A 27,634-nucleotide genomic window follows, 5' to 3' on the forward strand; every position below is an offset into this window, starting at 1 on the left:
CTTCAGAGGTAACCAATCATAACACTCCCTCTCTGGCCAATTTGCATGCTGCAGTTCTATTGGTTGAAATGAGTCAGTGGCATGAGAAGAACTGTGCACTTGTATTAGGAGATCTCACTAGAAGATGACATGGCACCTATATTGCCTCCTGCTCTCATTGCTCTTAAAAGTTCCATAGTCACATATTAGTTCCTTTGTTTTATCCTCTGTTGGGAAAGTTGAACACCTTCTGTGGAACATGAGGACATCATATAGGGCATATGGATGGCTCCCACCATGCCTAGCACATCACCACTTTCCCCTCCAATTTGACACACATCCCTGCTGACCTTCCCAGCCCCTTCGCATTCTTTCTCACTGCCTCTCTAAAGACATGGCTGGTTCCCCTTTCCTTTGGCTCCACATGGTGCTCCTTTCTGGTACTGCTGGTGTCGAAGGCAGATGTTAGGGAGACTGGTGTTATGTAATAATAATATTAGGTGAAGGTTTGGCACGGGGAGAGCCAATATCTCTACTCTATAAGGAGTGACCCTGCACTCCTGCCTCAGTTTAAGTGTAAAAAAAATTACAAAAATGTTCTTTGAGTGTCCCCTGCATATTCCCACTCTTGGAACTTGCACTGACCAGTGCAGCAGCATCCTTTAGAACTATCAGATCAAAGAGGCTCAACTAACAAGACCTCTTGTAATAGAAGGGCCTGAAGTCCATTTTGTCTCTCTTTGCGGACCTGAGGTGTGAATTCTACAGATACCACAATGTGCAGGGTGTGACGGGTTCAGTCAAAGAAATCCCCTTGGGACTGCCACCTGATGTGCTGAGACTACCTCTGAGCCCCTTTCCCCTGGCAGCTTGGGACTTCAGTACCCTGTCTTGTTGAGCCAGACATGCTAGCCTGCTACAAACACAGACCCAGCTCTCAACCACATCCCCGAAAAGCTGCAGACTTAGCTGAAGACGGCCTAGAAAGTGCTCCTGTCTCTAGCACCCAGATACCCAGTTCCCAATGGGATCCAAACCCCAAATAAATCTGTTTTACTCTGTATAAAGCTTATACAGGGTAAACTCATAAATTGTTCGCCCTCTATAACACTGATAGATATGTTTGCTCCCCCAGGTATTAATTGGTTAATACTTGGTTAATTAATTAGTCTGGGTTAAATAATAAGCAAAAAGTGATTTTATTAAATATAAAAAGTAGAATTTAAGTGTTTCCAAGTAGTAACAGAGAGAACAAAGTAAATTACCAAGCAAAATAAAACAAAAGACACACAAGTCTAAACCTAATACAGCAGGAAACTAAATGCAGGTAAATCTCACCCTCAGGGATGTTCCAATAAGCTTCTTTCACAGACTAGACTCCTTCTTAGTCTGGATCCAGCAATCACTCACACCCCCGTAGTTACTGTTCTTTGTTCCAGTTTCTTTCAGGCATCTCTTTAGGGCGGAGAGGCTATCTTTTGAGCCAGCTGAAGACAAAATGGAGGTGCTTCCGGCGCCTTTTATATTCTCTCTCTTGTGGGCTGAAACCCCTTTGTTCTCCTGTGCAAAATCACAACAAGATGGAGTCAGACAGCTGCAGCGGCACAGGAGCTAGCAAACAGAGCTCTAAACAGGGGAGTTTGAGTGGGAGTTCTGTTGGAGGAGAAGGTAGTTGTACTTGGTTTTGTATTTTTAGTATTTGTGTGTGTGTGTAGGGGTTTTGTGCTGGGAGAGCAGCTGAGCCTGATTAGGGGGTGGGGCTTTTTGCTGAGAGAGCAGCTGAGCCCTGCCTAGGGGGTGGGGCTTCTGACTAGGGGCCCTATAAAGGTAGCCAGCCAGTCAGGCAGCGGCACAGACAGCTGCAGCGGCACAGGAGCTAGCAAACAGAGCTCTAAACAGGGGAGTTTGAGTGGAAGTTTGCAAGGGGAGTTTGGATTGTGGTGCTTGTTTGGGGTTTGCTTTTGCTGGGGGGGGGGGTGGTCTTTTTGGTGTGGCTTGTGTTTCCCAGATTAACAGGATTTAGGTGGGAAGGAGATGACACATACAGAGGAAGCTGTGGGAGTGACTCCTGCAGTGAAAGACACATTGAGGATGACTGGATGTGGAAGCTGTGGTATGTACATGATCCTGGAGGGGGGAACCAGTAAGAGTTTTGTCTGCATGAAATGCCGTCTAATAGAGCTGATGGAGGAAAAGATCCGAGGTTTGGAGATGCAGGTGGAAAGTCTGGTTGAGTTTAGGAAGGGGTTTGAGCAGATGATGGAGCAAAGATATGAGGTATCTGAAGGGAAAAGCTCAGACTCACGGATGGAAGCAGGGCTGGGGAATTTTGAGGAGAGACTGGATGAGGAAAGTGGTCAGTGGAAACATGTGACTCAAAGAACCAGGCAGAGAAAAAGACGGGCTAGTGAAGGAGAAATAGAGCTTAGGAACAGGTTTGCAGAGTTGGAAAATGAAGGGGCTCAGCAGGTAGTCGCTGAAGGTGGAAGGGTAAGGAAGAAGAGAAGAGAGGCTAGCCCTATAGAAAAAGGGGAAGAGTCAAGGGAGACTACACCAAATATGAGCCCCAGGAGGATACAGGATGGGTTGAAGAGAATTGTAAGGGAAAATAGGAATGGAAAGAACTTGCAGCCAGAGGGAACAGGGGAGAGACTGGAGAATAGCACTGTCACCAGGAAAAGGCAGGTCTATGTGATCGGGGACTCTTTATTGAGAAGAATAGACAGGCCTGTAACTAGAGCTGATCCTGAGAATAGAAGGGTGTGCTGTCTTCCGGGTGCTAAGATACGGGATGTAGACCTGAGGTTGAAAAGGATCCTCAAGGGAGCGGGAAAGAATCCCCTAATTATCCTTCATGTGGGAACAAATGATACAGCCAGATTCTCACTGGAAAGTATCAAGGGAGACTATGCTAGGCTGGGGAAGACCCTTAAGGAAATTGAGGCTCAGGTGATCTTTAGCGGGATCCTTCCTGTTCCTAGAGAAGGGCAACAAAGGTGTGACAAGATTATGACTGTCAACAGATGGCTTAGGCAGTGGTGCTATAAGGAGGGCTTTGGGATGTATGGCCACTGGGAGGCATTCACGGACAGAGGTCAGTTCTCTCGGGATGGACTTCATCTGAGTAGGGAAGGAAATAGACTTCTAGGATCGAGGCTGGCACAACTGATAAAGAGAGCTTTAAACTAGGAATTGGGGGGAGATGGATGGGAGATGTCCAGAAAATCTCCACGCCAGATTTTAGCATTGAGAGGGAAGAAGATGAAGTAAGAAAGGATACAGCCATGGGTAGGAGAATGTATATAAGGAGCGAGGGCGGTGTGGATACTAGGTCTAATAGGTTATACTGGCTGTAGAATGACTGTGCCTAATAGGGTACAAAATGTGAGCGAGGCCAAACAGCAAAAATTAAGATGTTTATACACCAATGCGAGGAGTCTAGGTAACAAAATGGAGGAACTAGAGCTACTGGTGCAGGAAGTGAAACCAGATATTATAGGGATAACAGAAACATGGTGGAATAGTAGTCATGACTGGACTACAGGTATTGAAGGGTATGTGCTCTTTAGGAAAGACAGAAACAAAGGTAAAGGGGGTGGAGTAGCATTGTATATCAATGATGAGTTAGAATGTAAAGAAATAAGAAGCGATGCAATGGATAAGACAGAGTCTGTCTGGGCAAAAATTACATTGGGGAAGAAAACTAGTAAAGCCTCTCCTGCGATAGTGCTTGGGGTGTGCTATAGACCTCCGGGATCTAATTTGGTTATGGATAGAGCCCTTTTTAATGTCTTTAATAAAGTAAATACTAATGGAAACTGCGTGATCATGGGAGACTTTAACTTCCCAGATATAGACTGGAGGACCAGTGCTAGTAATAATAATAGGGCTCAGATTTTCCTAGATGCGATAGCTGATGGATTCCTTCATCAAGTAGTTGCTGAACCGACTAGAGGGGATGCCATTTTAGATTTAATTTTGGTGAGTAGCGAGGACCTCATAGAAGAAATGGTTGTAGGGGACAATCTTGGCTCAAGTGATCATGAGCTAATTCAGTTCAAACTAAATGGAAGGATTAACAAAAATAAATCTGCAACTAGGGTTTTTGATTTCAAAAGGGCTGACTTTGAAAAATTAAGGCAATTGGTTAGAGAGGTGGATTGGACTGAAGAACTTATGGATCTAAAGGCAGTTGAGGCCTGGGATTACTTTAAATCAAAACTGCAGAAGCTATCGGAAGCCTGTATCCCAAGAAAGGGGAAAAAATTCATAGGAAGGAGTTGTAGACCAAGCTGGATGAGCAAGCATCTTAGAGAGGTGATTATGAAGAAGCAGAAAGCATACAGGGAGTGGAAGATGGGAGGGATCAGCAAGGAAAGCTACCTAATTGAGGTCAGAAGATGTAGGGATAAAGTCAGAGAGGCTAAAAGTCGAGTAGAGTTGGACCTTGCAAAGGGAATTAAAACCAATAGTAAAAGGTTCTATAGCCATATAAATAAGAAGAAAACTAAGAAGGAAGAAGTGGGGCCGCTTAACACTGAGGATGGAGCGGAGGTTAAAGATAATCTAGGCATGGCCCAATATCTAAACAAAAACTTTGCCTCAGTCTTTAATAAGGCTACAGAGGATCTTGGGGATAATGGTAGCATGACAAATGGGAAGGAGGATATAGAGGTAGATATTACCATATCAGAGGTAGAAGCGAAACTGAAACAGCTTAATGGGACTAAATCGGGGGGCCCAGATAATCTTCATCCAAGAATATTAAAGGAATTGGCACCTGAAATTGCAAGCCCATTAGCAAGAATTTTTAATGAATCTGTAAACTCAGGAATAGTACCGAATGATTGGAGAATTGCTAATATAGTTCCTATTTTTAAGAAAGGAAAAAAAAGTGATCCAGGTAACTACAGGCCAGTTAGTTTGACATCTGTAGTATGCAAGGTCCTGGAAAAAATTTTGAAGGAGAAATTAGTTAAGGACATTGAAGTCAATGGTAAATGGGACAAAATACAACATGGTTTTACAAAAGGTAGATCGTGCCAAACCAACCTAATCTCCTTTTTTGAAAAAGTAACAGATTTTTTAGATAAAGGAAATGCAGTGGATCTAATTTACCTAGATTTCAGTAAGGCGTTTGATACCGTGCCACATGGGGAATTATTAGTTAAATTGGAGAAGATGGGGATCAATATGAACATCAGAAGGTGGATAAGGAATTGGTTAAAGGGGAGACTGCAACGGGTCCTACTGAAAGGCGAACTGTCAGGTTGGAGGGAGGTTACCAGTGGAGTTCCTCAGGGATCGGTTTTGGGACCAATCTTATTTAATCTTTTTGTTACTGACCTTGGCACAAAAAGTGGGAGTGTGCTAATAAAGTTTGCAGATGATACAAAGCTGGGAGGTATTGCCAATTCGGAGAAGGATCGGGATATTATACAGGAGCATCTGGATGACCTTGTAAACTGGACTAATAGTAATAGGATGAAATTTAATAGTGAGAAGTGTAAGGTTATGCATTTAGGGATTAATAACAAGAATTTTAGTTATAAGTTGGGGACGCATCAATTAGAAGTAACGGAAGAGGAGAAGGACCTTGGAGTATTGGTTGATCATAGGATGACTATGAGCTGCCAATGTGATATGGCTGTGAAAAAAGCTAATGCGGTTTTGGGATGCATCAGGAGAGGCATTTCCAGTAGGGATAAGGAGGTTTTAGTACCGTTATACAAGGCACTGGTGAGACCTCACCTAGAATACTGTGTGCAGTTCTGGTCTCCCATGTTTAAAAAGGATGAATTCAAACTGGAGCAGGTGCAGAGAAGGGCTACTAGGATGATCCGAGGAATGGAAAACTTGTCTTATGAAAGGAGACTTAAGGAGCTTGGCTTGTTTAGCCTAACTAAAAGAAGGCTGAGGGGAGATATGATTGCTCTCTATAAATATATCAGAGGGATAAATATAGGAGAGGGAGAGGAATTATTTCAGCTCAGCACCAATGTGGACACAAGAACAAATGGGTATAAACTGGCCACCAGGAAGTTTAGACTTGAAATCAGACGAAGGTTTTTAACCATCAGAGGAGTGAAGTTTTGGAATAACCTTCCAAGGGAAGCAGTGGGGGCAAAAGATCTATCTGGTTTTAAGATTCTACTCGATAAGTTTATGGAGGAGATGGTATGATGGGATAATGGGATTTTGGTAAGTAATTTATCTTTAAATATTCAGGGTAAATAGGCGAAATCCCCTGAGATGGGATATTAGATGGATGGGATCTGAGTTACTATAGAAAATTCTTTCCTGGGTATCTGGCTGGTGAATCTTGCCCATGTGCTCAGGGTTTGGCTGATTGCCATGTTTGGGATCGGGAGGGAGTTTTCCTCCAGGGCAGATTGGAGAGGCCCTGGAGGTTTTTTTGCCTTCCTCTCTAGCATGGGGCATGGTTGACTGGAGGGAGGCTTCTCTGCTCCTTGAAGTTTTGAACCATGATTTGAGGACTTCAATAGCTCAGACATGGGTGAGGTTTTTCATAGGAGTGGTGGGTGACATTCTGAGGCCTGCGCTGTGCAGGAGGTCGGACTAGATGATCAGAGTGGTCCCTTCTGACCTTAGTATCTATGAATCTATGAGTCTGTAGTCACCTGGGCAAGTCACATGTCTATGGATGATTCAGCTTTTTGCAGGCCAATGCCATTGTTTATATGTTAGTTTGAACGTTCCCAGGAAAGCTCAGATATGGATTGGCGACTCTCAAAGTCCATTGTCAGTTAATTGTTTCTTGATTGGGCACTTACTGAGAATAGTCCTTTCTCAAGAAGCTGATCAAATACTTCACTGAGTCTACTTAGAATCAAACAAATACATAGCCAATATTCATAACTTCAAATACAAAAATGATACACATACAGACAGCATAATCTTAACCATCAAACTACAACCTTTCCATACACATCCCATTTAGCCTCCTCTGTACAAGAACTGGTGCAACCATAGGACCCTGGTTGCAACAATGATCTATGCAGTCACAGTTTATGTCAATAACGTCACACCAGGGATTGATTCCTCCCCTAAGCACTTCAGACAATGAACATGTGCATCAGATGCATCAGGAGAGGCATTTCCAGTAGGGATAAGGAGGTTTTAGTACCATTATACAAGGAACTAGTGAGACCTCACCTAGAATACTGTGTGCAGTTCTGGTCTTCCATGTTTAAAAAGGATGAATTCAAACTGGAGCAGGTACAGAGAAGGGCTACTAGGATGATCCGAGGAATGGAAAACTTGTCTTATGAAAGGAGACTTAAGGAGCTTGGCTTGTTTAGCCTAACTAAAAGAAGGTTGAGGGGAGATATGATTGCTCTCTATAAATATATCAGAGGGATAAATACAGGAGAGGGAGAGGAATTATTTCAGCTGAGCACCAATGTGGACACAAGAACAAATGGGTATAATCTGGCCACCAGGAAGTTTAGACTTGAAATTAGACAAAGGTTTCCAACCATCAGAGGAGTGAAGTTTTGGAATAGCCTTCCAAGGGAAGCAGTGGGGGCAAAAGATCTATCTGGTTTTAAGATTCTACTCAATAAGTTTATGGAGGAGATGGTATGATGGGATAATGGGATTTTGGTAAGTAATTGATCTTTAAATATTCAGGGTAAATAGGACCAATCCCCTGAGATGGGATATTAGATGGATGGGATCTGAGTTACTACAGAAAATTCTTTCCTGGGTATCTGTCTGGTGAATCTTGCCCATATGCTCAGGGTTTAGCTGATCGCCATATTTGGGGTTGGGAAGGAATTTTCCTCCAGGGCAGATTGGAGAGGCCCTGGAGGTTTTTTGCCTTCCTCTGTAGCATGGGGCACAAGTCACTTGAGGGAGGCTTCTCTGCTCCTTGAAGTCTTTAAACCATGATTTAAGGACTTCAATAGCTCAGACATAGGTGAGGTTTTTTGTAGGAGTGGGTGGGTGAGATTCTGTGGCCTGCGCTGTGCAGGAGGTTGGACTAGATGATCAGAATGGTCCCTTCTGACCTTAGTATCTATGAATCTATGCCAGGAAGACTGCTAGGAGATATGGAGACGTTTGTTTGCTTTTGCTGCTGTGGTTGGAAGGAACTGAGGTGGCAACAGGCATCAAGCACCTTTTATACACTAACTTTCTTTTGTCCTGCTTTGCTTCACCTTTTCTTGGGAAAAATTTTCAAACAAGAATGCATGGAACTTACACCACCAGTCTATTGTATTTGCACATATAAATGAGAACTAACTTATAAAAATAGGTAGTTGTATGTTAAACTGCCTGTTACTATGGCAATTATCCAATCTATCCAAATTGCAAGAAATTGTGGTGTGCTTACATTTTTCCAGGCACACTTACTGCATGTATGTTTGAAAATGTGGTCTCTCAAATCAGTCTTGTAGGCAGTTATATTCAATGTATTGTAATGAATACAAGAATGAAACTTTTCATACTGATGCTATAGAAAAAGAAACTGTTATATGCTGCCCTCAGTGGTGCATAGGAGAAATAATTATTGTTCTTCGAGTGATTGGCCATTTGGATTCCACTCTTGGTACTCATACACCCGATGTGCAAAATCAGATTCTTTTGGCCAGTAGTGTCCATTGGCCTGTGATTGCATCCTAAGTGCCTTTGTGTCCCCTAACCAAGGACATAAAGGGGAAAGCAAGCCCAGTTGTTCCTCATTTCCTTCTTACCACCCATGGCAGCAAAACTGAACCTCAGTATTGTCCGTCTGCATCTTTGTGCACTATGCTACAATAAGTGTTACTTAGTCTTTAGAATATCTAGATAGTTGCTAGTTAGATATTAGTGTATATTAGTGTTTTTATCCATTGGCACAATTGCTCCCCCCAAAAAAAAATTATAGTCAGATATTTAGATTTAGACTAGACCCCCACACCTTTCCTTCCCCATTCAGGGGCTTTAGCAAAATGGCAGACTGAAAACCCCGGTATTCAAAGCCTGCTCTCTTGTGAAGCTTCAGTAAATGTCACTTAATGAGAGACACCCTGTTGGCCCCCCTTTTTTGCCTAGGAGAGGGATAGATTCATGAGCAATATTCCATATATTACTCCTCTCTAAGTGAACTCAGAAAGCTAGAGAAGCCCACCTAAAATTTTTCTCCTGGAGCACTCAATGCAAGCTTCCTCAGACACTGGAAGGAAGGACACAGCTAAACCTCAGGCTTCCACTCAGTCCCTGTCCATGAGCACCCTGGTGAGCTGATACTCCACCTGAGCTCTTGGGCTATACTCACCAAGAGGCCCCAGTCATCTTCCTTCATTTTGGCCTCAGTTACCTCTGATAGAGGTAGAAAGGAGCAGTGCTCCAGCCTTGAGCAGAGGTGTAGGACACCTTCTCTGGTACCTGCCATGTCAAGACACAAATCATCAAACATCCGACTTATCTTGGACTCCAATATCAAAGGGCCAATGGCCTAAAAAGATTTCCTCTGGTGCCCAGTACCAGCTATCAAGAGAACACCAGTGGTACCCACTAAATCTGCTGACCACTTTCTCTCAGCACTGACTTCAGTACTCAGCATCTCCAAGAGAACTGATACAAGGTACCAAGTCCCTTCACCCAGTATCAGGGTCATTTGTAGTAGCCATGGACCAGGAGAAGTTGAAGTGGCAGGAACCTCCCAAATCTACACCCACGGAGAAAGACCTGAACAATGCCTATCTATTCAGGTGGAAATTATTTTCATTTGCCAGCCTCCAAATGTACATGGCTAACTACTAAAACCTCCTCTCCAAACAGAATTACCTGAATTGGTATAAACTGTCCCAATTTGTGATACTCACTCACAGAAGAAATAATGGTTACCTACCTTATAGTAACTGTGGCTCTTTGAAATGTGTTATGCACATGGATTCCACAACCCATCCTCTTCCTCCCCCACTACTACAGAGTCCTCCTCTTCTGGTATACTTTATTGTTGAAGGAACTGAGTGGGGCCCATTATGCCCTTGAGTATGGGGTGAAAGGACATCTAGCAGGCACGGCCCCAGCCCGATACTACTGGCCAAAAGAATTCAATCTTGCACACACAGGATGCATGTACACCAAGAAAGGAATTCACATGGGCAATGCATCTTGAAGAACCACAGTTACTGTAAGATAAAGAACCATTTTTTGCTGAACACGTGCACTGAAAATAAACAGCTCTAATTTTAACCCAAAGAATACTGGCATTATGTTCTTGTCTAGGGCAGCAGCTCTTAAATTTGTTGGAAGTCTATGGGAAGCTGGCAAGTCACAAGGTGGTGCTTCTCCTTATTTCCAACTACTCTTACAGATGTCCACAGATTGTATTAAAGACAGCTAAAATACCTAAATACTGTCTTACTTTAACTTACTTTTCCATATAAACAAATGCTTTAGTTACCACAGGGGTTTTATATGATTGTGAATAAGTGGGAGATGTGTCCATGAGACAATCCCTCTATTAAGATGTGTCCAAACTGAAAATTTTCAGAACCCTATCGTAGAGTGATTCTCCAAGGTCAACCCTCCTATTGTGCCCTGTTTCCCACTTCTGCCTATGCCTTGCCTCTTCCTCGTGTTGAGAACCAATTCAGGGGAAAGACATAGGATTTGGAGAAACTGTTATGGTGCTCAGAAAGCATCCAGAAAGGTAACAAGGAGATGTGTCAGTAGCATGGGGTGGCTGGCTTACTGAAAAGGGGGCAGGATTGTCCAGTGCTCATTGGAGGGTCAGGAGAGGATGAGGAAGTTGGAAGAGACATAGTATAGAGAGAATAGGGAAGGAATGCTCTTGCTATTAAAGGAGGGGGATGGAATCTAGTTATATTTGAGTTCTCACAATTTAGAACCCCTTCAAGGATATGGCAGTTCCCAACTTAGAACTCTTGGGACAAGACACTTCTCAGGGTTAAAATGGAAACTTTTATATGACAGTCGGTTTCTTTTGGTGCACATTTTTTTATTTTTACTTGTAAAGAGTGCAGATTACAGTGACTGCTTCTGAGCTGAGTATGCCAGAAAAGTTCCAAACAAAATGTTCCCCCATACATACCATCAACACCCATTCATCATTCATAAGGATTGTCTAAAAGTTATAAACTCTGATGAAAATGTAAACGATAGGGTGATCATACAACCTGAGTTAACCAGGACAGTCATGAAGCCCCAGCGTCCCAAGAATTTCTTTCAGGGCACCTGAAGTGTTCCAGTTTTTCATTTCATCAAGCAAACCATTTGTTTGTTTATTTATAACTTCAAACTGTTCAAATGTTATATCAAATACAATTTGTTCTGTGTTTACCAGAAACTTAGTTTAGTGGAATAATGTCTGTTCAGTATAAAGAATAGGATTTGGAGTGAAAAGTTGAATGAATGTAGATGCTATCGAAGCTATTTTTTGTCAGTGACATTTGTTCAATGTTTCAGAATAAACTCATTCAGAACTCTAATTTGCTTGGAAAAAATCCTCCACTCTGAAAAATATGCACAGGTCGCTATTGCACTGGAAACTGGCAATAGCAATACCATCACCATCATGCATTTTAAACAAAAATGTACCTTTTTTTTGGTATAAGTATCCTGTGACCCTAAAAATTAACCGTATAAAAGTAACTTGATTTTTTACTTTGAAAATAGGGTTCTTAATGAGAGATCTGTTACGCTTCAAGTGTTCTCCTTATGCCTTATATAACCCCCTAGCAACATAAAAACATAATAAAAAAGATTTGTTGATTTTTTGGTGCTTTCTATGATTAAGATAAAATTATTTTAGAATATAACTACCATCTTCCTGTAAATAATCACGACCAATATTTGTCATGTTTTGGCCTCTGTCTTTACTTTCCTGAAGGGAAGTAGCAAAGTAATGACAATAAATGTTACTATAGTGTTGGCCTGCATTGTTTGTTTTGTGATTGTTTGGAAAAAAAAAACCCAACTCTATTCTGAAACATTCTAATAAAATCTAAAAATCCATCATTACTATTATGTTTGTTGTTTAGTCATTGAATGCTCAGAAGCGTGGTAGATGCCATACATTCTGTACTGTTTCATTTAAACTTACAATGAATCTACTTCTTGTGATTTTTAGAAAAAAGCAAGACTCCTTTGTTATGACTATGGAGACGTTATATGTGAGGAACATGAAATGCCACAAGGAATCCACCTAATTATTTCCGGAATGACAAAGGTAAGTTATGTTTACTGCTCAAAATGTATTGTGAAATTTACTGTTGGTATTCTCAAGGGAAGTAAAATGCTGGAGTTATCCTTTTAAACACTATTTGAAAATGTTCAAAGTTCACCTTAATTATATTGTCTTCCTAGATCTTGGAATTCTGTACTCGCCACGTGAACTATGGAATAATTAATAGCAGTTTGTCTTATTGAGACTGTGCACTTCAATTGAGACTGGAGCAGGTACAGAGAAGGGCTACTAGGATGATCCGAGGAATGGAAAACTTGTCTTATGAAAGGAGACTTAGAATCATAGAATATCAGGGTTGGAAGGGACCCCAGAAGGTCATCTAGTCCAACCCCCTGCTCAAAGCAGGACCAAGTCCCAGTTAAATCATCCTAGCCAGGGCTTTGTCAAGCCTGACCTTAAAAACCTCTAAGGAAGGAGATTCTACCACCTCCCTAGGTAACGCATTCCAGTGTTTCACCACCCTCTTAGTGAAAAAGTTTTTCCTAATATCCAATCTAAACCTCCCCCATTGCAACTTGAGACCATTACTCCTCGTTCTGTCATCTGCTACCATTGAGAACAGTCTAGAGCCATCCTCTTTGAAACCCCCTTTCAGGTAGTTGAAAGCATCTATCAAATCCCCCCTCATTCTTCTCTTCTGCAGACTAAACAATCCCAGCTCCCTCAGCCTCTCCTCATAAGTCATGTGCTCTAGACCCCTAATCATTTTTGTTGCCCTTCGCTGTACTCTTTCCAATTTATCCACATCCTTCTTGTAGTGTGGGGCCCAAAACTGGACACAGTACTCCAGATGAGGCCTCACCAGTGTCGAATAGAGGGGAACGATCACGTCCCTCGATCTGCTCGCTATGCCCCTACTTATACATCCCAAAATGCCATTGGCCTTCTTGGCAACAAGGGCACACTGCTGACTCATATCCAGCTTCTCGTCCACTGTCACCCCTAGGTCCTTTTCCGCAGAACTGCTGCCGAGCCATTCGGTCCCTAGTCTGTAGCGGTGCATTGGATTCTTCCATCCTAAGTGCAGGACCCTGCACTTATCCTTATTGAACCTCATTAGATTTCTTTTGGCCCAATCTTCCAATTTGTCTTAAGGAGCTTGGCTTGTTTAGCCTAACTAAAAGAAGGTTGAGGGGAGATATGATTGCTCTCTATAAATATATCAGAGGGATAAATACAGGAGAGGGAGAAGAATTATTTCAGCTTAGCACCAATGTGGACACAAGAACAAATGGGTATAAACTGGCCACCAGGAAGTTTAGACTTGAAATTAGACAAAGGTTTCTAACCATCAGAGGAGTGAAGTTTTGGAATAGCCTTCCAAGGGAAGCAGTGGGGGCAAAAGATCTATCTGGTTTTAAGATTCTACTCAATAAGTTTATGGAGGAGATGGTATGATGGGATAATGGGATTTTGGTAAGTAATCGATCTTTAAATATTCAGGGTAAATAAGACTAATCCCCTGAGATGGGCTATTAGATGGATGGGATCTGAGTTACTATAGAAAATTCTTTCCTGGGTATCTGTCTGGTGAATCTTGCCCATATGTTCAGGGTTTAGCTGATCGCCATATTTGGGGTTGGGAAGGAATTTTCCTCCAGGGCAGAATGGAGAGGCCCTGGAGGTTTTTCGCCTTCCTCTGTAGCATGGGGCATGGGTGACTTGAGGGAGGTTTCTCTGCTCCTTGATGTCTTTAAACCATGATTTAAGGACTTCAATAGCTCAGACATAGGTGAGGTTTTTTGTAGGAGTGGGTGGGTGAGATTCTGTGGCCTGCGCTGTGCAGGAGGTTGGACTAGATGATCAGAATGGTCCCTTCTGACCTTAGTATCTATGAGTCTATGAATACATGCTCACTGATGTGGAGGTTATAAAGAGGCAATAGGTTCTACATGCTAAATTCCTATTTTTCCATCTGCCAACAAATCTTACAACTGCTGGTCTTGATATTATTTCCTTTTAGAAGTCAGGGGTTTTCTGCTTACTTAGAAGTTAATACTAACTGTTCTTGAGTAAGGAGTACTCTTCTAAGGGATATATAGCTTGTGCCACCTTTCCACCTGAGGGTTGAGGAGCTCCTCTACTGCTGAGGTCTTCAAATCTGACCAAATGAGCAATCTTAAAATGCTCTCTAGAATTTCCTTAGCCTCTAAACATTGTATGTAAAAATCATAATGTGTTTTTTAAATCAACTTATAACACTGTGTCCTTAAAATTATAGAGAAGGGCTACATCCTTTAGTATGTCATTATGATATCCTCTCATCGCCACTTCCTTTTTCAGGGAAATCTTCTCATGAGAATTTACTGAGGCAGAAGTTGCTTTTACAAGGTTTTGCAAATAAAAGAACATGTTCCATCCTCTCATAAGGTCAGGGAGTTTTGTCTTAGGTATTTTCTCATGCAAAGAAATGTTGGGAACTTCTGCAGATTCTTGATCTAAGATGGGGTAGCCAAACTATGGCCCACGGGCCAGATCCAGGCTGCCAGCCATTTTAATCCGGCCCTTGAGCTCCTGCTGGGGAGCGGGGTCTGGGACTTGCCCTGCTCCGGTGCTCCAGCTGGAGAGCAGGGTCAGGGGCTGCTCCGCGTGGCTCCTGGAAGCAGCGGCATGTTCCCCCTCCAGCTCCTACACATAGGGGCAGCCAGGGGGCTCTGTTCTGCATGCTGCCCCAACCCCAAGTGCAGCCCCCGCGGCTCCCATTGGCCAGGACTGGCAGCCAGTGGGAGCTGCAGGAGCTATGCCTGCGGAAGGGGCAGCCTGCAGCAGAGGCGCCTGGCCGTGCCTCCACATAGGAGCCAGAGGGGGGACATGCCGCTGCTTCCGGGAGCTGCTTGAGGTAAGCACTGCACCAAGCCTGCATCCCCGAGCCACCACCCCCCATGCCCCAACCCCCTGCCCCAACTCTGATCCCCCTTCAACCCTCTGAACCCCTTGGTCACAGCCCAGAGCACCCTCCTACACTCCAGAGTCCGCACCCCCAGCCGGAGCCGTCATCCCGCATGCTACCACCTAGCTCGGAGCCCCCTCCTGCACCCTGAACTCATTTCTGGCCCCACCCCGGAGCTCGCACCCACCAACCAGAGCCCTCACCCCCTCCCACACCCCAACCCCAGTTTTGTGAGCATTCATTGCCTGACATACAATTCCTATTCCGAGATGTGGCTCTTGGGCCAAAAAGTTTGCCAACCCCTGATCTAAGAAGTCTCAGCAGGTTCCTTAAAAAATAAATAAATACTTAAAAATTATTCCTATATACAGTAGTGACCCTTAGTATCAAGCCTATAAGCTTCCTCAGGATTCACTTTCAGAATACCTTTCCTCTGAACCTATAAAGAAATCTCACCGGAAATATTTTAGATTTTATTAGTGTAATATCAGTGCAGTTGCTCTTTAGTTTTAGAATCATAGACATGTATGACTGGAAGGGACCTTAATAGATCATGAAGTCCAGTCCCCTGCACTAAGGCAGGACTAAGTTTTATCTAGACTATCCCTAACAGGTTTTTGTATGACCTGTTCTTGAAAATCTCTAATGACAGCGAATCCACAACACCCTTAGATAATTTGTTCCAGTGCTTAGCTACCCTTACAGTGTCTAACCTAAAACTCCCTTGCTGCAATTTAAGCCGATTACTTCTTGTCCTCTTCTCAGCAGTTAAGGAGAACAATTTATCATCGTCCTTTTTATAACAATTTTTTAAGTACTTGAAGACTCTTGCCATGTCCCCCTTCAGTCTTTGCTTCTTTAGGTGAAACAAATCCATTTTTTCTCACAGGTCATATTTTCTAGACTTTTAATCATTTTTGTTACTCTCCTCTGGACTTTCTGCAGTTTGTCCACATCTTTTTCAAAATGTGGTGCCCAGCACTGCACAGTGCTCTAGCTGAGGCCTGATAAGTGATGAGTAGAGTGGAAGAATTACTTCTTTTCTTGCTTGCAGCACTTCTGCTAATATATCCCATAATGATCACTTTTTTTTTTTTGCAATAGTATTGCATTGTTGACTCATATTTAGCTGGTGATCCACTATAACCCCTAGATCTTTTTCTGCACTACTGCTTCCTAGGCAGTCATTTCCCATTTTGTATGTATGCAATTGATTATTCCTTCCTAAGAGTGGTACTTTGTATTTGTCCTTATTGAATTTCATTATATTTATTTCAAATCATTTCTCTAGTTTGTCAAGATCGTTTTGAATTCTAACCCTGTCCTCCAAAGTGGGATCTGTGGGACCCCATTCAATATGCGCTTCCAGCTTGACCATGAACCATTGATAACTGCTCTCTGAGTATGCTTTTCCAACCAGTTGTGTTATAGTAAGTTCATCTAGACTGTATTTCCCTAGTTTACTTATGAGAAAGTCATATGGTTATCACGGAGTCACCAGGGCAATGCTCTGGAACTACTCTGTATGAAGCTAGCCAGGACTCTGGGGGAGTATGCCTCCTCTCCCTGAGCATACTGTCCCCAGGGCAAGAAGCTTACACAACTTCAATCTTCCTGGGTTTGACCTCAGAGTATTCAGCATCCCCTTCCACGCCGTGCGCTTCCCGCAGCGAGTCTGCCTGGGCGGGGCTCGTGGGGAAGACAGAGGGCCCTGCACCCCAGCTCTGCAGTCAGCAGTGACTCTCAGCCAGCATGTAGAACAGAAGGTTTCACTAGTAGACAGGAACACAGCGTAGAACAGAGCTTGTTAGCACAGAAATCAGTGACTTTCAGCCAAGTCCATCTTGGGGAGTGCTGGGCCAGAAGCCCTGGACTCCCCCTCTTCCAGTCCCCCCAAGCAGACTGCCAGCTTCCAGCGACCTGACTTCAGACACCCCGTTGCTCCTCCTCCTTGTCTTTGTTTCACTTCCCGGACAAAGAGTCACCTGGTTGCATCCCCCTCCTGGGTCTGAGGTTACGAAGGGCACCGGTCATAGCATAGGTGCAGGCAACTGGAGCAGCCTCACCTGCCCCAAAGGTCTCAGCCAAAGTCACACACCGTCATTCCCACGACCGAGGTATTGGTGCAGTGCACAGGGAAACGGAGGCACACACAGTATTCATGCAAAACAGTAAAACTCACATAGGTTCAACAGTAAGACTCACGTACAACATAACAAGGCAAAAACCCCATTTCGTTACAGTGAGATAGTTTCAAAAACCTTACTAAATTTTAGATCCATCACATCTACTGTTTCTCCCCTATCCACAAGGCTTATTACCCTGTCAAAGAAGAATATTAGGTTGGTTTGACATGATTTGTTCTTGACAAATCTATGTTGACTGTTACTTATTACCTTATACTGTAGGTCTTTACAATTTGATTAGTTACTCCATTATCTTTCCAGGTACTGAAGTTAAGCTGATGGGTCTGTAATTCCCTGGGTTGTCCTTATTCTCCATTTTATAGATAGATAGGTACTATATTTGCCCTTTTCCAGTCCTCTGGGATAGAATCATAGAAGATTAGAGTTGGAAGAAACCTCGGGAGGTCATCTAGTTCAACCCTCTGCTCAAAGCAGGACCAATTCCAACTAAATCTCTCCCATTCTCCACAAGTTCTCAAAGATAATCGCTAATGGCTCAGAGATCTCTTCATCCAGTTCCTTGAGTATTGTAGGATGCATTTTGTCAGGCCCTGCCAATTTGAAGACACCTAACTTGTCTAAAGGCTTGTCTTCAAGTACAACTATAGTGGAGCAGCTGCACTGGTGCAGCTGCTCCATTGTAGTGCTTTAGTGAAGACACTAATACGCCGATGGGAGAGCTTCTCCCATTGGCATAATTAATCAACTTCCCTGAGAGCCTGTAGCTAAGTCAACAGGAGAAGCTCTCCCATCGATATAGAGCAGTCTACCTCGGTAGGTTAGGTCTGTATAACAATGTTGCTCAGAGATGTTGATTTTTCACCCCCATGAGTGACATAGTTATACCAATATAGGTCTGTAGTGTAGACCTGGCCTAAGTAATTTTTAACGTGTTCTTTCCCTATTTTAGCCTCAGATCCTACCACATTTACACTGATGTTCACTATGTTAGTTGTCCAATCACTGCTAACCTTTTTGGTGAAAACTGAAACAAATAAGGCATTTACCACTTCAGCCATTGCTGCATTTTTTGTTATTGTGTTTCCTTTCTCACTGAGTAATGGGCCTACTCTGTCCTGGGTCTTTCTCGTGCTCCTAATGTATTTGTAAAATGTTTTCTTGTTACCCTTTATGTCCCTAGCTAATTTAATCTCATGTTGTGTCTTGGTTTAGTGGACATACTCTAGTCTTTCTCACTGGGAAACATTGCCTTACTAGTGAATGAAGTGTTTATGGATCCAGCAAAAGAGATGTGGTAAACACCAGCCACAATGACCCCCACTTCCCATAAGGTGGACAAAAATATCAAGTCCCACCTAAAAGGGCTGAATTCTTCTATAGCCATCTGGTGCCCTCCTCATTGGCAGTGATGGTAATGTGAAGGAGTGTACTACCTCTTTAAGGAACAGTCTGGAGCCTACAGCTGGAACAGCATGGGGGGTAACCAAGAAGACCATGTCTCACCTTAGGGCTGGGCGATATAAACAGGAAGAGGAAGCTGAGCAAGAGAGAAGGAAGTAGACACCATGCAAGATGCTGTGAGTGGTTGTTTTTTTCCCCCTCAGGCTAACAGAGAACAGCCTAACCAGAGGCTTTGTTTGTGAACTTTATGTTTGGGAGCTGAACCAGGGTTCTGAGGTGAGGACTTTATGAACTGCTAATTTAAATTACTCCTTCCCTGAAGTCTTACTAAAAGAGGACATACTGTTTTGTTAGCATGTGTGGGCTTCTTCCCCTTCTTCCTCAGGCTGTTTAAATTAACCTATTTCCACTCCATTCAGGGAAATTAAGGTGGGGCACATCTGCAGCACCACATTGGGCCACATGGGAGCGTGGAGGGATTTCCTGCACCTTAACAGGCAGCCAATAAGAAATCCTGCCAGAATACATAAACACCATGGTACAAAGATTTAAAGAGACTAGATTTATTGGGTTGAAAAGTTTACTCATTGGCAAGCTTACAATTCAGGGTCACCAATTACCAGGCTTTGACAGCCCAAAATGATTTTCAGGAACTACAAGAAAATCAAGTCTTTTATGGACAAGCTTCTGACAGACTTGAAAGAAGAGCTTGGGTCTTTGTTCTGAAGGTGAACTAATGCCTAAAACAAGCCTCCAGACAGTTGTGAATGCAGCAGACACCACCACCAGATTGATGGCAACAGAAGTCATAATAAGTCATTGTTGTTTCGGGGGGGGTCAGACTTTCCCCATGAGATATTGATGCCAGTGGAAGACTTCCCTTTTGAAAGGGCAGATCTGCTTAAAGTCTGAAGAGACCCTTCTTACTTTGAAAGATTCATGAGCTACCCTGCATTCTCTTGGGATCTACACACTGGCCCCTAAAAGGAAGCACATGAAATAGCCATATGTACCACAGCAACTAGCTCTTCTTCCACCAACAGCCTTTTGAGCCTCCCAGAAAGATACAATGGTTCCAGAGGTGGCAGGTAACCTTCAGCCCCATCTGACTTCACGTAGCTGTTTTCTTCTCAGAATCATCTCTTTTGACAGGACTTTAGAGAGGTTGAAACTGACCCAAGACTCTCATTCTCCCCTTTTGGGGAATTGCATAGCCTTTTTCTGCTGCTCGTGGTCTTCAGTCACTACAGACAAATGGGTTTTGGATACTGTACATTGAGATATTTTCCTTCAAGTGATTGTGCACATATACATTCCACTGTAGGCATATGTGTGCCCGATGCACTCCCGATGCACTTTTCCCAGCAGTACCATTAGGCAGTTCATGCTCTCAGGTGTGGGCATAAAAGGAGTGCATCTGTTGCCTCCCTCTCAGTTCCTTCTCACTGTCTGTGCCCCGAGTTGGAGCGCCCCGTAGCATTTGCTTCGGCCAGTCAGCATCTTTAAAATTTTGTATATATTGTTATAGTTGTATTTAGTAGTAGTCAGTAAGCTAGTTAGTTATACTTTTGGGAGTTACCTGGAGGATTTTATTATGAAAAAATAGCCAGGTTTTAAGCAGTGTGCCATGTACAGGGTAGTTATCTCTGTTACAGATAGCCACAAGAGTACTTGATTTGTCTTGGTGAGGGCCATGTGAGGGACAGATGCCATATTTGTAACTCCTTCCCCACCAGGACTAAAAAACAGAGTGATTTCTGTCTCAAAGTTCTCCTTATGAAAGAGGCAATGCATCCCTCATTGGAACCAAGCCCTGACCACAAGGCAGCAGACTTGGAATCAATGAGGAGCGCAAGGCACAAGTGTGGTGAGCAATGTCACTCTTCACTATCAGCCTCTTTGAATTGCTCCAGGCATTCCAATGCTGACAAGCACACAAAGTCTCGGATTTCTCTTAGAAAGTCTTCTAGTAAGTTCTCCGATACTTGTTCAAGACATCACAAATTGAAATACTCACCATTTCCAACTGAGGCAGTACAGTTAACTCTGGCTCCTTGCGGGCTGTCTAAACTGATGTCTTCACCCTTACAAGGTCCTCCTTCTGCTTTCCAGCTGATCCAGGCTGACTTGGCTCCATTGGCCCTGTTGGCACCAATACACTTATCTGTTCCAGTGTATCAGTTCCATCACAGACAGCTCCATCTTTCTGATCCATTATGTCAGCACCACCAGCACCAATCATATCATTGATGTTCTGACTACCCCGACCCTCGGTTTGATTGGAGCCCAGTGTATCTTCCAGACCACCGGGAACTCCAATGGGGACTGCTCCTCCGTGTTCTGAAGAAACCTACATTTATTCTTCAGACTCTGAAATAAAGGAACCTGTATCACCTTCAGGATCTCTTAGTCCACCTTACAGTTTTGTACTAGGGTTACAAGACCTAAAAAACAGGACTGGTTTTCCTATAGGGAAGCTCCAGTGTGGTGTTCCCCACCATGGATGGTTCAGACTATGTAGTATCCTCCATGACCTTACTGGTCTTGGGTTGTTCTGAGAGAGTCTAGACCTCCATCATAGTCACACTTTAGGAGAAATTCTCCTCCTTTCCCAATGTAGTAAACCTTTTTCCAAGATCCTGCTGCCATCTCTGCACCTATTGTGTTGGATCCTCTGGAGGACAGAGAATTAATGGAGGAAGCCATAATCCACTGTCTCATATTTCATCATCATTTCCAGATGAAGCTGTCACTCCAGAATCAGCATTTTCCCCCTCCCCCACTTTCAGAGGACTTCAAGCTCTTTCAGGACCCTGTGAGGAGGGTAGCTTCTTCCCTAAGAGTACAGGTGGAAATCATGCAAGAAAATCTGCACACCTTTGATATTTTGCAGACTCCTGCCCTGGAAAAGGTTGCCCTTCTATCAACAAAGGTTTACTAGAACCAATGAAAACCCTCAGGGAGATCCTGGCCTTTACCTCCTACAGCCAAGTGAGTGGACAGACAATATCAAGTTCCTCATCAAGATCTCGGCTATCCTACCCAGTTCTGGATTCCTTGGTGGTAACACTCACTAACAAGCAGTCTCATCAATCCTATCCTAAAGCCACCTCAAAGGATAAGGAATTTTAGAGACTAGACTTACATGACCAAAAGGCTTATTCCACTGCCACTCTTCAGATGAGAGTGGCTAGTTACCACGCTCTTCTGTCTAAATATATTTTTATTAATCTTCTAGTAAGCAAAGATACTGCAGCAGAAGTGCTATGGGTAATTAGCCATTATAGCCTCAGGAGCCACAATGATATCATGGGTAACAGGAGCTGTTTTGTGGAATTGGGAAATTAAGTAATGGGTATTGGTGATGTGGAAAAGGGAGTTAAGTAATTGTGTAGACTCTTGACAGCATTTTCACAGCCCTCGACAGCAGTAGTATGAAAAGATATGCTCCATAACTGATCAGTGGAATTTTATCTGAGTCCCAAATCTATCCTCTGGGCAGCACGTGTGTGTGGGAGTTTGGGGGTTAGGGACATCATCTGAAAGATGTTAGGTAATGGTGTTAGGTAAAGAGGTGGTTTGAGGATAGTCTGTATAAAAGGGGGAAGGAGAGACAACAAATAAATATAAAAATAATATAGAGCAAACCCAGGTAATTTTTTTCCAAGGGTAGATTTAGGAAATGGAACAGACAATTCTAAGCAAATAAAGGGGGAGGGAGGTAAGGTTTGATGGAGAATTCTTAAAATGATAAGTTTAAATGATTCAGAGCCTACAAGTTGTGCTCATTGCAAGCCATTGTTGTTCATATAGAATTCTTTTCATAGTTCTTTTATGGCATGGACCCTATTTGTTGCTACTAGTTTGGACTTTGACTGAAAATAACATTATTAGCCTTACCAAAGAGCAGGTCTCCCCAGTCTTTGTATAAGATCATGTTCCAAATGGGAACAACATCTGATCTGTTGAGAACAAGTGCCCCAAATAACTTTCTTTCTTCCAAATATCTCTTGTTTAGCAGTGACCTCAAAAATGGGAATACTCAACAGTAAGGTAAAGTCAGACTGTATGTGCATTATAAGATCACTGTCATACTTAGGGATAACTGGGGGGAAAATAAATGTGTATTGTTTAAAATTCCTTTCAAATACAAAAAAAAAAGCATCAACTTTAGAAAAAGAAAAATGCACTTGTCAAAGCTTTCTCCAGAAATTGTATCATGATTATATTTAAATTGATTGCTACCAATCAATTTGGGGAACTAACTGTAATCTTACTTAGACATCTTCATTCTTCACTTTGCATTGATTATTATCCTTCGAATTGTAGTCAATGGCTTTTATGATAAATCTCTCGTCTCAGTCAAAAATTCAGAAGGGCACTGTGACCTAAATTAGGTTTTGTTGTATTGTACTGAATTTACTTTTTCCTACACACCATTTTAGTTATCAGATTAATAAATAAATGATGAATTATCATTGCATTATACTAGCGCTGTCAATCGATTTAAAAAAATCATGATTAATTGCACAATTAAAAAATTAATCACGATTAATCGCACTGTTAAACAATAATAGAATACCATTTATTTAAATATTCTGGATGTTTTCTACATTTTCAAATATATTGGTTTCAATTACAATGCAGAATACAAAGTGTACAGTGCTCATTTTATATTTATTTTTATTACAATATTTGCATTGTAAAAAACCAAAAGAAATAGTATTTTTCAATTCACCTAATACAAGTACTTATTGCAATCTCTTTATCATGAAAGTTGAACTTACAAATGTAGAATTATGTACAAAACAAACTACATTCAAAAATGAAACAATGGAAAATTTTAGAGCCTGCAAGTCCCCTCAGTCCTACTTCTTGGTGAGCCAATCGCTCAGACAAACAAGTTTGTTTACATTTTCAGGAGATAACGTTGCCCACTTCTTGTTTATAATGTCACCTGAAAGTGAGAAAAGGCATTTGCATGGCACTGTTGTAGCTGGTGTTGCAAGATATTTACATGCCAGATGCAGTAAAGATTCATATGTCCCTTCATGCTTCAACCACCATTCCAGGGGACATGCTGGTGACAGGTTCTGCTCGATAACAATCCAAAGCAGTGCAGACCGATGCATGTTCATTTTCATTATCTGAGTCAGATGCCACTAGCAGAAGGTTGATTTTCTTTTTTGGTGGTTCAGGTTCTGTAGTTTCCGGATCGGAGTGTTGCTCTTTTAAGACTTCTGAAAGCATGCTTCATACCTCATCCCTCTCAGATTTTGGAAGGCACTTCAGATTCTTAAATCTTGGGTCGAGTGCTCTAGCTATCTTTAGAAAGCTCACATTGGTACCTTCTTTGCATTTTTTGAAATTTGCAGTAAAAGTGTTCTTAAAATAAACAACATGTGCTAGGTCATCATCTAAGTTCCCGCTAAGCTGCGTGGCAGTGCAGCATGTTACCAGCTCTGCCCGTTACTTTGCGGTATGCTCATTTATTAGGGTTACTCTTCGGGGGAGGGTTCTGTACTTCTATCAATGTATTGCTTGTGTCACTTATGTTCTCATATGGAGCTGTACTTCTCCCTGCTGCAAGTTCCCTCCCAGTGGAGCTATCTTGCAGGACCTAGGTTCCCCAGGGCTGGGTTCTTCCAGCCCCAGAATCAGATGAACACACACACACACACTCACCCCCCCCCCCCCCGTGTCTGAGAGGACCGGGTTAATCAGCCTCCCAAGCTGACCCCTTATATGTCTCTGGACTCAGTAGGCTGGGTTGAGAAGCATTTCCAAGCTGTCACCCTCATAGGGCCCATAGGGTCGAACAGCACCTCCCAGCTGTCACCTTCATATGTCCCAGGTTCAGCACATCTCTATCCCCAGTTTCATATTGCAGTTGTTCTGGTAGTAACCCACTTGATGAGCAAACCCCACAGGATTTTTGGGCATTGCAGGGATCTTTTAGCTTAGGTATGAGGAGCGTTGCTGCAGAGCAAATGAGGAAACCAAAAAAACACCCATGAAGAGGAGAGAGAGAGAAGCAACCAGCTTAATCATGAAAGTTATTTATTCTCAGGTAATAACCATAGGGGAGCCAAACAAACAAAACAGTTATAATATTAAATTTAATTTAAATTTGATTATAAAAGTCAGGTTTATAAAACTATAACTGATCACACAAGTCAGGGTCAGAAGGTTATACTGAGAGAGAGATGGATTCTCACCACTCCGTGAAGCTTGAATCAATCAGGGGTCCCACATGGTGGTGATAGCTGAGGGTCCGGAGTGCTGGAGACAGACAGAGCCCCCAGCATGATCAGACAGGAGAAGATGAATTCCTAATCGAACTGATGCAGAGTTTGGATCCAGGCATCAGAAAGCTTACTTGAGTATGGGTAGGGGGTTTTGTATAGAAACAACAATGGTTCAAGGGAGAACACTAGATTTGTTTATGTGTAAACTGATAGCTCAAGGGAATATACCAAAGTTGTTTTGTTCAGGCTAGACAATGGAGATGATCATTTCTGGCTATGAGTGGTGTTCTTTTGAGGGAACTCACAATGCACTATTTTGGATACCAATAAAGGATTTATTACTAGAATTGGTCTGACAATTACTGAGCTGGGTGTGTGCAAGCATGGGTTCATTAACATCTGGAGCAGAGATCCCACATCATGCAGTGCTTCCCTGCTTTTCTGGTCCCAGAGTTCCATGCAGTTCTTGCCTTGGAATCTCTCTTCTCCATTCTGTATGCTTGTCTCATCTTTGATGCAAATGGGGCTACGGGCATTTCCTTAATCCTGTCACCCTTATCCCAGGGGTTTAGGTGTGTCTCCCACTGCCTTTTGTAAGTCTTTCTTCTGATTGGTTTTGGTTCAAGCAAAGGCTTGGGGGTGGAAGGTCTTTCATGAGTCAGACAGGCTGGACACTGCGCCTTGGTTCCACAAGAACACAGAGCTGCTAGGTAACAAGTGGTGCAGCAGCCTAATAAGCACTGCACAGGCTCAGAGAGCTGCAGCAGAGAGAGATGCCTCTCCCCCAGCCCTGGACCTGCTGCCTTTCCCCGCTGACCCCAGCCTAGCCCCGCTGTGGCTGGGGGGAGAGGTGTCTCTTCTCCGGTCCCAGCCTGGACCTGGACCTGGACCTGCCACATCTGAGAGAAAGGTGCCCCAACCCAGCCCCTACCTGGACCTGCAGCACCCAGGGGGAGAGGCGCCCCACCCCCTGCCCAGACCTGCCACAGCTGGGGGAGAGGTGTCCCTCCCCTTGCCCCAACCCAGTCCTGCTGCAGCCAAAGCAGAGGTGCCCCTCCTCTGGCCCTAACCCAGCCCCTGCCTGGACCTGCCACAGCTGGGGGATAGGCGCCTATCCCACGGACCCAACCCAGCCCTGGTCCGGACCTGCTGTGGCCAGAGGAGAGGTGCCCCTCCCCCAACCCCAACCCAGTCTCAGTCCGGACCTGCCATGGACAGGGGAGAGGCACCTATCCCTCAGTACCAGCCCCGGAGGTGCCGTAGCGGGAACAGGCGCCTCTCCCCCCCCCAGCCCAGGTGCTGCTGCAGGGAAAGAGAGCTGGGGGAGTCCTCTCTCCCCTCTGTAGCCCTGGGTCAGCCTGCAGCCCAAACCCCTCATTCCCAGCCCCACCCTAGAGTCTGCAACCCCAGCCAGAGCCCTCACCCCCGCACATCCCAAACCTCTGTCCCAGCCCTGAACCCCTGCACTCCAGCCCTTTGCCCCAGCCGAGTCCCCTCCCACACTCCAAACCCCTCGGCGCCACTCCCTCCACATGAATTCTGTTATGTTCGCCAATATGGAGGTGATGTGTCACATATTACCTCCCTATTGGTGCACATAAAATTAATTCCTCACTGGACAGCTGAGACTGCTATAACATGAAATATATGGCAGAATGCATGTAAAACAGAGCAGGGGACATACAATTCTCCACCAAGGAGTTCAGTCACAAATTTAATTAACACATTTTTTTTAATGAGCGTCATCAGCATGGAAGCATGCCCTCTGAAATGGTGGCCGAACCATGAAGGGGCATACAGATGTTTAACATATCTGGCACGTAAATACCCTGCAATGCTGGCTACAAAAGTGCCACGCAAATGCCTGTTCTCACATTCAGGTGATATTGTAAATAAGAAGAGGGCAGCATTATCTCCTGTAAATGTAAACAAACTTGTTTGTCTTAGCGATTGGCTAAACAAGACATAGGATTGGTGGACTTTTAGGCTCTGAAGTTTTACATTGTTTTGTTTTTGAGTGCCGTTATGTAACAAAAAAAATCTAGATTTGTAAATGGCACTTTTACGACAAAGAGATTGCACTACAGTACCTGTATGAGGTGAACTTAAAAATACTATTTCTTTTGTTTATCATTTTTACAATGCAAATATTTGTAATAAAAAATAATACACTTCGATTTCAGTTACAACACAGAATATAATATATATGAAAATGTAGAAAAACATCCAAAATATTTAATAAATTTCAATTGGTATTCTATTGTTTTACAGTGCGATTAAAACTTTGATTAATCACAATTAATTATTTTAAGTTAATTGTGGGAGTTAACTGCAATTAATTGACAGCCCTAAATCATACCTTGTTTTAAATGTTTCTTACCCATGTTTGGAGATGGAGAGCACAGACTCTTGGGCATTGTCAGTACTTGAGCTTCCACACAGGCTCTAATGCAGCCAGCTACTAGGACATGTCTACACTGCAAGCAGAGATAAGATTGCAGCTTGTGAAGGGATACACAAGCTGCACCCCTGCACAGGCTAATTATGTGAATATGTACTCAAGGGTCTAGACAGGTTTGTACACCTTGTGCCCGGATTCATGCCGCTACATCTTTGATAATATTTCTAGTTGCACTAGATTAAAGGTAATGTGGGTATGCCTACACAAGCTGCAATCACATCTCCAATTGTAGTGTAGCTGTACCTTAAGTTAACAAACTGATCTCTCAAATTTTTATCGTAATAT

General features: G+C 43.2%; 1 protein-coding gene across 1 annotated transcript in view; it reads left to right on the plus strand.

The window, feature by feature from the left end:
• LOC119857693 (sodium/hydrogen exchanger 10-like) overlaps window positions 1–27,634 on the plus strand; it is a 328,581-nt gene that overhangs the window by 230,786 nt on the left and 70,161 nt on the right. The window contains 1 exon segment of the mRNA XM_043517916.1: window positions 12,086–12,184. Within this exon segment, the coding sequence (XP_043373851.1) occupies window positions 12,086–12,184 (99 nt within the window).

This window comes from Dermochelys coriacea, chromosome 6 (assembly GCF_009764565.3).
Source record: "Dermochelys coriacea isolate rDerCor1 chromosome 6, rDerCor1.pri.v4, whole genome shotgun sequence".
Classification (NCBI taxonomy): Eukaryota; Metazoa; Chordata; order Testudines; family Dermochelyidae; genus Dermochelys; species Dermochelys coriacea.